The sequence below is a fragment of the Larus michahellis genome, chromosome 16, assembly GCF_964199755.1.
Source record: "Larus michahellis chromosome 16, bLarMic1.1, whole genome shotgun sequence".
Classification (NCBI taxonomy): Eukaryota; Metazoa; Chordata; class Aves; order Charadriiformes; family Laridae; genus Larus; species Larus michahellis.
Window position 1 is genome coordinate 2,364,928 of NC_133911.1, and position 11,083 is coordinate 2,376,010.

The window sequence follows — 11,083 nt, forward strand, 5'->3', positions numbered from 1 at the left end:
AGCGGGGCCGGAGGATGTCCCGGAGCTGCTGGGAGGGCTGGAGCCCCTCTGCTGTGGGGACAGGCTGAGAGAGCTGGGGGGGTTCAGCCTGGAGAAGAGAAGGCTCCGGGGAGACCTTCCAGCCCCTTCCAGTCCCTAAAGGGGCTCCAGGAAAGCTGGGGAGGGACTCTGGAGCAGGGAGGGGAGCCATGGGACGAGGGGGAATGGTTTTAAGCCAAAAGAGGGGAGATTCAGACGAGATATTGGAAGAAATTCTTGGCTGTGAGGGTGGTGGCCCAGGTTGCCCCATCCCTAAACACCGCAGGCCCCCACCCTTCGTCCTCGTCTATAGGGGAACCGGGCAGCGCCCCAAAATCAACCCCCAAACCACCCGTTATTTTCTAGAAGAGACTCAGAAAATCCCCCCAAACACCTATGTACCGCACTTGTTTTCTGTAAGACCCGCTCCCCCCCCCCCCAAATTAAGCCTCCGCCAAGCTGTGCTATTTACCCCCCTCCCCGCAACCACCACCCAAAATCATTTCGCGTCTCCCCAACGCCCTAAAGCACCCCAAAAATCATTGCCCGCAGCCCTCCCTGCCGCGCCGGATGGCCGGGAATCGCTCAATTTATTGGAACCCCCCCAAAACTATTAGAACACTCCCCCTCCCCCCCCCCCCCCGAAAATTAGAAAATCTGCCCCCCCCCAAAAAAAAACGAGTCAGGAGCCGCAATGACCCTTACGCTTTATCTCTTGGATACTCTACGTAGAAAACGGGGCGGCGGGGGCTCGCACCGCTCCCCCTTTACAATATAATAAGGAAAGTAATAAAAATAATAAACCCTCCCCCCTCCCCCTTATTTTTTTTTTTTTTTTAATTATTATGTGCACAGAAAGGAGGGGGAAAAAAAAAAAAAAAAAAGGACTTTTTTGGTTTTTATGCTCTTTCATGCACAGTTTCCTTAGCACCACGGTGAAGATCCGGAGCGGGACGGGGAGCCCGGGAAGAGGAGGATGGGAAGGGGTCGGGATGCCGGGATGCGGCCGGCGCAGGGGAGGGGGGGGGGAAGAGTTGGGGGGGGGGGGTGGGGGGGCGGTTGTTGTCCCCCCCCTGGGGCTCAGCATCCTCCGCAGCTGCGGGCGCAGGATGCGACCACGGTTTGGCAGAGCCCGCTGGTGGCCATCACCCCGCACTTGGAAAACTTGTCACGGCAGAGATCGGCTGCGGGGAGGGAGGAAGAACGGGAAAGGAATAATCCCTGGATGCAGGAAAAACAAGGAGGAGAAGCAGCAAGGCACCCCCCCCCCACACCCAGGGTGATGCTGCAAGGGGGTCCTCAGTATCCCCCCCCCCCCCCCAAAATGGGATCCCGGTTTAGTCCACTGGTGGCGGAGCGATGCCCGGCCCAACTTTGGTTGGTTGCTGGGATTTACCCCCCCACACTATGGGAAAAGGAGTGACTAACCCCAATTTGGGGGTTCCCCCCCCCACGCCCCCCCATTTACCTCTCAGCAGCTCTTCGTGGGCGCACACGGTGCGGACGCAGATCTCCTTGTTGATCACGTAAACCCGGCGGAGGCTGGATTGGGGGGGGGGGGGATTAAAAAAAAAAAAAAAAAAAAAAGATGGGGGGTTTAGCGCAAAAGCAGAGGGGATCCTCACAATATGGGGGGGGGGACTGTGTGTGTCAAGGAAGTTTCCCCCCCCTCCCTGCTCGCCTGTAGAAGCAGATCTCGTTCAGGCACTGCTTGCAGGGCTTGTGCACGGAGTAGAGCCTGGTGCAGGGGTACTGCTCCTCCCGGCAGTCTGCGGGGAGAAAAAAGCGGGGGGGGGGGGGGCTGTCTGGAAAAATCCATGGTGAGGGGGATAATCTGGGAAATCCATGGGGGAAGTCTGAGAAATCCATGAGGGGGAATCCGGGAAACCCATAGGGGACGCCCCGGGGATGGGCTCAGCACCCCCTGGATGCTTTCCTCCCACCTTCACATCCCCCCCCCCCACCACCCCAGAGGATGGAAACCTCCCCACGGAGTCGGGGGGGGGGGGGGAAACACTCACCGAGGGGTCCTGGCTCCGTGGGCTCGGTCTCGGGGGCAGCGGCTGTTGGGGGGGTGAGGGGGGGGGAGAGTAAATTTAGGGCTGGAGCAAAAGCATCTTGCAGCCTTTTTGCCCTGGGTTTTAGGGCTGGAGCATCCTTACGGCACCCGGGAAGCTGCTCCGGCGGGGGGGGGGGGGGGGGACACCACTGGGATAAGGGTGCAGGGGTGGGATAAGGGTGTGAGGAGCGGGGAGGGGGGGGGACAGTGGCTGTCACCCACCTGGGGTCGGAGCCGGCACGATTTCATGCTGGGATTGCTGCTGGGACTGGTACCGAAACTGCTCCTCGGGGGCACGGGGGGTCACATCTGCAGGGAGAAGAGACAGTGTGGGCACCCCCCCCCCCAAAAAAAACCTGCCCCCCCACCCCGGCATCCCGTGGAGGGGGGGGGGGGACCACTTACCGTGATAATCGTAGTAATCCTGAATTTCTGGGGAAGAAAACAGAAAGGAAGAGCGGAGGCTGAGGACGGAGCGGGTTTAACTGTACGGGGAGGGAACACCATCCCCCCCCCCCACCCCCCCCCCCGCCATCGGGGCCAGGGCTTTCCCACGAGCTTCCCAAATTTTTGCAGCTGAGTGATGGGAAAAACACCCTCCTGCCACCCCCAGGAACGAACCTGGGCAACATCCCACCTGGGTTTTGGGGTGTTTTGGGGGTTTTTTTGTTTGGTTTTTTTTTTGTTTGTTTGTTTTTAATTAAAAAAAAAGCTTAATAAAGGCTTAATAACTAAGTGGCGGCGCGAGGAAGGGGAAAGGAGAGGGATATGTCCGAGGGGGGAGGCGGGAAGGGGTCAGGGGTCGGGGAGGAGGGGGGGGAGGTCGGGAATTTAAGGAGCGGGAGAAAAGGGATGGAGGGGGGGGAGAAGGTGGGAGAAGAAGGAGGCATCAGGCTGAGGTGGATTTGCCCGGACAAAACAAAAACAAACAAAAAAAAAAAGAAGAAAGGGGGAAAGAAAGGGGAAAAGAAAGGGGAAAAGGCGAAAGAAAGGGGGAAAGAAAGGGGGAAAGAAAGGGGGAAAGGCAAAAGAAAGGGGAAAAGAAAGGGGGAAAGAAAGGGGAAAAGAAAGGGGAAAAGGCGAAAGAAAGGGGAAAAGAAAGGGGGAAAGAAAGGGGGAAAGGCAAAAGAAAGGGGAAAAGAAAGGGGAAAAGGCAAAAGAAAGGGGAAAAGAAAGGGGAAAAGAAAGGGGAAAAGAAAGGGGAAAAGGCGAAAGAAAGGGGAAAAGAAAGGGGGAAAGAAAGGGGGAAAGGCAAAAGAAAGGGGAAAAGAAAGGGGAAAAGGCAAAAGAAAGGGGAAAAGAAAGGGGAAAAGAAAGGGGAAAAGAAAGGGGAAAAGAAAGGGGAAAAGGGGAAAAGGCAAAAGAAAGGGGAAAAGAAAGGGGGAAAGAAAGGGGAAAAGAAAGGGGAAAAGGCGAAAGAAAGAGGAAAAGGCGAAAGAAAGGGGGAAAGAAAGGGGGAAAGAAAGGGGGAAAGAAAGGGGGAAAGGCAAAAGAAAGGGGAAAAGAAAGGGGAAAAGAAAGGGGAAAAGGCAAAAGAAAGGGGAAAAGAAAGGGGGAAAGAAAGGGGAAAAGAAAGGGGAAAAGGCGAAAGAAAGAGGAAAAGGCGAAAGAAAGGGGGAAAGAAAGGGGGAAAGAAAGGGGGAAAGAAAGGGGGAAAGGCAAAAGAAAGGGGAAAAGAAAGGGGGAAAGAAAGGGGAAAAGGGGAAAAGGCAAAAGAAAGGGGAAAAGAAAGGGGGAAAGAAAGGGGAAAAGGAAAAAGAAAGGGGAAAAGAAAGGGGAAAAGGAAAAAGAAAGGGAAAAAGAAAGGGGGAAAGAAAGGGGGAAAGGGGAAAAGGGAAAAAGAAAGGGAAAAAGAAAGGGAAAAAGAGGGGGAAAAAGAGGGGGAAAGAGAGGAAAGTAAACCTCTCCCAGTTCAGGGGGCTCTTACCTGATTGCTGGTCGTACTGGGAATATTGTACCGGCTCGGGGTAGGTGATGCCTTCAAACCTGCTGTACTGTCCCTGGACCAGGAGCGCTGCTGGAAAACAAAGCCGGGGGTGGAAAAGCATCACCAGGAGGGGCACGGCCACCCCCAGCTCGGGAATTCGGGGTTCCCTGCTCCGCCTTCCCCCTCGTCCCCCCAAAATATTCCCCGCCCCAGTGGCTGTCCCCGGGGAAGAGGGAGAGGAAAGTGGGATGCTCATGGACCAGCACCATCCCGGCGTTCCTATGTTATCCAGGTGCTGGCGGGGATGATCCCGGGCGATCCCGATGTCTGGCAGCACCCGGGTACCACGACCCCCTACCCCCCACCCCCCTACCCCCCCCGGGGAAGGGGCCAGCGTCCGGCGATGCTCCTGACACCCCCGGGGACCAGGACGCCCCCCGCATCCCTTGAGAACCCCTGGGAGCTGATCCCGCCGCCGATCCCGGGGCGGGGGGGGGGAAACGGGGTTCCACGAACTGTCGCGATCACACCGGCAGGATGCTTCGGGGGGGGGGGGAGGGCGGGGAGAAACAGGTCACACACACCCCCCCCACCCCCCCACCCCCCCATCCCCGGGATACTGCGGGGACAACACCATGATGCTCCGTGGTCCATCCAGCCCCCGCATCCCTCCGCCTCCTCACAAGAGGCGTCATCCACGAGCCAGACACCTCCGGGAATGATGCTGGGATGGGATTTATCTTTTCCGCCCGCTGCCCACCCACCCCCCCACCCCCCCCCCACGCTGCCCCCCCCTTCCCCTTCCTTAATCTTTCCCAGCTGCTCGCCAGCCTTTGTGCCGCCCAACTGGTTTCGCCCAAAGTTTTCCTGGCTCCAGGCTCCCCGTCGCCTCCCTCCTCCTTTCCATCCCGCCTTTGCCAACCCCCCCCCCCCCCCAGCCCCCCCCCTCCGTGGTGCCACCTCGATGTCCCCAGAGCAGCAGGGACTTGGGTGCCAGACCCCACGCCCCCCCTCCCGTGCCCTCCCGGTTGGAGCCAGTCTCAACCCATATACGAGCTGGTTTTTGGGTTAATTTTGGGGTATAACAGGCAATAAGGTGATGTTTGCCCCAAAGGGTGCAGGCACCCAAGCGTCATTGAGGGGGGGTGGCCGGCTCCTGGGGTGTCACCTCGCCTTGGGGACAATAAAAGGATGGTTTTGGGGTTAATTTTGGGGTATACCAGGCAATAAGGTGGTGTTTGCCCCAAAGGGTGCAGGCACCCAAGCGTCATTGAGGGGGGGGTGGCTGGCTCCTGGGGTGTCACCTCGCCTTGGGGACCCCCGGGGAGGGGACACTCACCTGGCAGACACAGCAAGAAGAGCCCCACCGCTCTCATCCTGACGGCAGCGATGGAGGAGCAGCGCGGGCCGGGATGCAGCCGGAGGAGTCTGGATGGGGCAGAGGGAAACGGAGGGGTCAGTGTGTGTGGGGGGGGTGGGGGGGACGGGACATGGACCCCCCAAACCCCTTGCTTCCTCTCTGCCCACCCCGCCCAGTGATGCCGCGCACCTCTCAGCCCCCGGGAGCTGGCTCAAAAAAAAAATAAATATATATATATAAAAAAAAAACCCAAAACCACAAACCCTAAAAAATAAAGAAACCTCCCCCAAAAATGCAGGCTGAGCTTCCCGACCGCTGGCTCCCGGGAGAGAATTGCAAGGGACAAACGCCGGGGGGGTGAGAAATGCCGGGATGTCTGAATCACCGCCATGAGGGGGCACATCTGGACGCCCCCCCCCGCCCCGGGGATAACGGACCCACGAGCCGGAGATTCGGGGCTCTTTTCCTGAGGTTTTTCAGCCCCACTCCTCGGCAACGGGCTTTATTTCGGGGGTCTGCGCTGCTGGGGGGAGGCTGTGTGTACTCCGGCATCCCCCAAATCTAAGGGGATGTTGAAATTTGGGGAGGGGAAAAAATAAAAAAAAAAAATAATAAAAAAATAATTAAAAAAAAAAAAAAATCTCTCTTTCAAGAAAATTCCCGCGCTGGGGTTTGGCAGCCTCGGGCGTTGGCGGCTCCCCGGCGTTTTCCAAGCGGGGATTTGCATGTCGAGCGTCTGCTTTCCCGACGGGAAGACGAGCCAAGGCCGCAGCCGGGCCCCCTTCCCCAGCGCGGGCTGGCAGGGACCCCGGCTGCCCTTCCCCCTCGTCCCAAGCCAGCTCCCGGTGGAGGGGGGGGGGAAATCGGCGTGAGGGGTGGGGGGAAAGATGAATTCTCCCCCCCCCGAAAAGCTCCTTCAAACCCAACCATTTGGCTGGCAGGGATAAAAGACGTCGGCTTTCCCGGCTTACCGGGATGGGGAATCCCTCCCGGCAACCCCGGCTCTGCTGCCGGAGCGGGGAAACTGAGGCACGGGTGGAGAGAAGCCGGACCCATTGGTATCTCGCTCCTGCTAGGCGGTTTGGGCTGAAGTATCAGCCCCCCCTCCCCGTGCCAGGAGGCACCCAAGCACCCATCCCGGCTCCTGGGGTGCAGCACCCTGGGGTGGGAACGCGGCTCCAGCCCCAGCACAGCACAGTCCCCGTTGTGTTTAAGGCCACGCTGGGGAAGGTGGGGTCAACGGGCCTGACTGCACCTTCACCAGAGCATGGCATCTTCTAGGGACCGTGTCCTCACCAGCACCAAAGCAGAGCACCTTCTAGCCACCACGTCCTGCATCATCAACAGAGTACAGCACCTTCTGGAGACCATGTCCTGCACCAGCACCACAGCGTTGCACCTTCTAGCCACCACATCCTGCATCATCAACATAGTGTTGCACCTTCTAGCCACCACGTCCTCACCAGCACCAAAGCCCAGCACCTTCTAGCCACCACGTCCTCACCAGCACCAAAGCCCAGCACCTTCAGGCCACCACGTCCTCACCAGCATCAAAGCCCAGCACCTTCAGGCCACCATGTCCTCACCAGCACCAAAGCCCAGCACCTTCAGGCCACCACGTCCTCACCAGCACCAAAGCCCAGCACCTTCAGGCCACTACGTCCTCACCGTCACCAAAGCCCAGCACCTTCTGGCCACCACGTCCTCACCAGCACCAAAGCCCAGCACCTTCAGGCCACTACGTCCTCACCGTCACCAAAGCCCAGCACCTTCTGGCCACCACGTCCTCACCAGCACCAAAGCCCAGCACCTTCTGGCCACCACGTCCTCACCAGCACCAAAGCCCAGCACCTTCAGGCCACCACGTCCTCACCGTCACCAAAGCCCAGCACCTTCAGGCCACCACGTCCTCACCAGCACCAAAGCCCAGCACCTTCAGGCCACCACGTCCTCACCAGCACCAAAGCCCAGCGCCTTCAGGCCACCACGTCCTCACCAGCACCAAAGCCCAGCGCCTTCAGGCCACCATGTCCTCACCATCACCAAAGCCCAGCACCTTCAGGCCACCACGTCCTCACCAGCACCAAAGCCCAGCACCTTCAGGCCACCATGTCCTCACCATCACCAAAGCCCAGCACCTTCAGGCCACCACGTCCTCACCGTCACCAAAGCCCAGCACCTTCAGGCCACCACGTCCTCACCAGCACCAAAGCCCAGCACCTTCTAGCCACCACGTCCTCACCAGCACCAAAGCCCAGCACCTTCAGGCCACTACGTCCTCACCGTCACCAAAGCCCAGCACCTTCAGGCCACCACGTCCTCACCGTCACCAAAGCCCAGCACCTTCAGGCCACCACGTCCTCACCGTCACCAAAGCCCAGCACCTTCAGGCCACCACGTCCTCACCGTCACCAAAGCCCAGCACCTTCAGGCCACCACGTCCTCACCGTCACCAAAGCCCAGCACCTTCAGGCCACCGTGTCCTCACCGTCACCAAAGCCCAGCACCTTCTAGCCACCGTGTCCTCAAGATGACCAAAGTGTTGCATCTTCTAGCAATCGTGCCCTTGCACCACCACCGTAGTTGCATCTTCTAGGCATCCTCCCCCATCCCCAGGCTTGTAGGTACTGGAGACGTTGACAATTGATTTCCAGACCCTTCCCAGCTTTGGGAAAACCAGAAGGTCGGTCCCTACCTGAGCTGGGCTGGGATAACCAAGCTCAGCTGATGGTCAGACTTTGGTGGTCCCAAGCGAAGCGCCCAGCAGTGCTCTATCCCCCACCCACAGCTGCACCTTGGTGGGACCTGGTCCCCTACAAGCCCCATCTGCTTCCCGTGACAAGGGAAGCCCCAGACCCGGGTTCAACCGAGGTGAAGCGTGTCCTGGGATAAAGGGGATTGCGCGGGGATGAGCGAGATCAACGCACGGCTCTGGGTTTGGTGGGCGCTTGGCCGGCATCTGGGAGGCTTTATCCAGCCCTAGCGCTGCCAGCAGACCTTGGGTTTGGGAGAGCAGCTGGGGCCTGGCCAAGACAAGGCTACTACAGGGCACCGGTGGGGCTTGGGGCTACCTCGAGGTGGCAAAAAGGGACTGGAGATGCCCATCTTGACCTTTGCCGCTTCTCCAGATGGCCAGATCCCATGGGATGCCGACGCCGACGTCCTGTGGCCCCAGATCACCCTGACCCGGCGCTCGTATCCCACCCAGGACAGCTTGGGGCCAGATGGACACCCATCTCTGGAGGCATCACGTGCCGTCCTCCCATTGCTCCAGCGATCCCAAGGACACGGCCACACGGCTCGGGATCAACCGGCCCTGCCAGCCCCTTTTTGTCCCAAAGCGCCCAAGGTTTCTCTCGAGGTCTAATTCCCCCTGAATTTCCTCCAAACTCGGAGATCTTGGCCCGAGCTGGCGGGGTTTGGCCGGGGAACGGGGACAGTTGGGTCACGTCTTCCCCCGACGGCGATGCCGCCGTCTTCTCCTGCCGACGGAGGACACCGAAGCGCCCGCCGTCACCTCCGAACCCGGCCGGGAGCGACGCCGAGGGTCACCGCGACGTCTTCCTTCAACCATGGAGGGGACGAGGCCACCTCCATCCTCCTCCTCCTCCTCCTCCTTCCCCCCACCCACACCTTCTCCTACCACCAAAGCCACCCGGTGGGAAGCTCTTGGGGGGGTGGGGGGGGTGGGGGGGCGGGTTGGGGGTATGACACCCGAGGTGTGTGTGTGTCCCCCCCCCCCCTTCCCAAGCTCCTCTCCCCTCCGCGCAGGGGTCCGGCGACTCCAACCGCGCCAGATGTTTTTGCAACTGCACATCTGGGAACAATCAACCCCGAAGAAAGAACACCACAGTCTCTCCCTTTCATTCTGCTAAACCCCACCTTCCCCCCCCCCCACTCCGCCTTTCCCCCCCCACTCCTCCCCCCGCTTTTTTTTTTTCTTCCCCTTTTTTCCTTTCTTTTCCTCCTTTTTTTTTTTTTTTTTTTTTTTTTTTTTTTAAGCTCTCCAGTTGCCAGAGAGTGGGAGAACAAAGGGAATATGAAAGGATTCGAAGTTTTTTTGGCCCCCGACCAAAGGTTAACAAAAAAAAAAAAAAAAAAACCACCAAAAAAGAACCCCAACCCTCCTTCCCCCCCGCCCCCCGTTTTCACACATCGCATTTTCCCATCTCCCCCCCCCCCCCCGCCAACAAGAAGGGGGTGGGGGCAAAATCAAGAGATCTATTAAAATATCCCTTTTCTACAATCTCTTTCCAGGATGGAAAAATAAAAAAAAAAAAAAATTAAAACACACGGCTTCCTTGGGACGTGGGGGTATTTTTAGCCCTTTTTTTTTTTTTTTTTTTTAGAAGCGGTTAAAAAAATCTACCAGGAGAGTTGTCAGGCTGCAAAGATTGCCCCCCCCCCCAAGCCCTTCCATCCCCTTCGGCACCCCCCCCCCAAAAAATCAAGTGGGTTTTGGGGGTTTTCTTTTTTTCCGGAGCTTAAAAAGTTGAAAACGGCTTTTGCGCTTTCGCCTGCCCCGACCCGTGGAGTATTTAAAATACCCCCCCAAAATTAGGGGGGGTAGGGGGTGGGGGGTGTCCCCAGCATCCCTGCAGGATGCAGGGGGTGGGATGGGATGGGATGGGGGGGTGGTGGTGGGGGGGTGTCTTTCTTCTGGTCCTTACCCGCTCTGGGTGTTAGTGCCGGTTCTGCCCTTGCCCACCGCCTTGTTCTCTTCTCTCTGCTTCCAAAAACTCCGAAAGGAGTTTAAAAAAAAAAAAAAAAAAAAAAAAAGAGAGAGAAAAAAAAAAAACCCACAACACAGAAAAAAAAAAAAAACCCACCAAAAAACACACCAAAAAAAAAAAAAAACCCCGAAAAAAAAAAAAACCTCCTACCTCCAACATGGGGGCTCCGCTGGGTCCTAATGCCACACCTGAGCCGGCCCCTTCCTCCTCCTCCTCCTCTTCCTCCTCCTCCCCAACTGCTGTTTGCGGGGGGGGCAAATAATAATTAAAAAAAAAAAATATATATAGCAATACGTGTTTATCGATGCGATGGTTGTCAGATCTAGGTTGTTTTTTTGGTTTTTTTTTTAGTTTTTGGTTTGTTTTTTTTTTCTGGTGGGTTTTTTTGTTGTTTTGTTTCTTTTTCCAGCTGGATGAATTTTAAAGTGAATTGGAAAAGCAAGGCGGGAGGAGGGTGTCGTGCAGCGCCGAGCACGCCGGCGCCCTGTGAGCTGGGTTTTGTGCTGCTGGAGGGTGAGATGGAAGGATCAGGTCGGGGAATTGCTCCGCCATCTCGGATAAACCCCCCCCAAAATGTGAGATCCCGGGATCCCAACCACCTCTCCCGACTCCAATCCCGGCATCGGCGCTCCGTTCCCCACCCCCCCACCCCCCCAACGGCAAGGATGCTGCAACCCTGCGGTAGATTGAAAGCTTTATCCCAGGATGGAGGGGGAAAAAATTTAAAAAAATCCCCTTTTTCCCCAGCCAGGGTGAGGATGGCGGCAGCCCCTGCATGGCGGCGGAGCCGGCACTGCTGACCGTGGGGCCCTCTTTCCCCCCGGCTCGCTGGCGGCTTTCCGGAGGATGCGGGATGCCGGCTGCATCCCGGCGAGGCTGGGGATGCTCCCAGAAAAACCCCGCAGCCCGGCGGTGACATCCAGCCTGGCGCCGGGGGATAAAAACACGGAAATTTTCGGCACGTTCCGATCCAAACGGAGGGTGCT

At 57.8% G+C, this 11,083-nt stretch overlaps 1 protein-coding gene across 2 annotated transcripts; it reads right to left on the minus strand.

Moving 5' to 3' along the window:
- Nucleotides 1-713: 713 nt before the first annotated feature.
- Nucleotides 714-10,334, minus strand: MFAP2 (microfibril associated protein 2). 2 transcript variants are annotated; one of them, XM_074609561.1, is made up of 9 exons: nucleotides 10,248-10,334; nucleotides 5,344-5,432; nucleotides 4,005-4,094; nucleotides 2,483-2,509; nucleotides 2,300-2,386; nucleotides 2,040-2,081; nucleotides 1,700-1,787; nucleotides 1,487-1,560; nucleotides 714-1,202 (listed from the first exon to the last, which is right to left on the minus strand). In XM_074609561.1, the coding sequence occupies exons 2-9, from the start codon at nucleotides 5,378-5,380 to the stop codon at nucleotides 1,099-1,101; spliced, it is 549 nt and encodes a 182-aa protein (XP_074465662.1). In that variant the 5' UTR covers nucleotides 5,381-5,432; nucleotides 10,248-10,334; the 3' UTR covers nucleotides 714-1,098. The 2 variants fall into 2 exon arrangements, with proteins under 2 accessions (XP_074465662.1, XP_074465663.1); XM_074609562.1 differs by lacking the exon at nucleotides 10,248-10,334 and adding an exon at nucleotides 10,035-10,098 and having other exon boundaries at nucleotides 4,005-4,091.
- Between the last annotated feature and the right edge of the window lie 749 nt (nucleotides 10,335-11,083).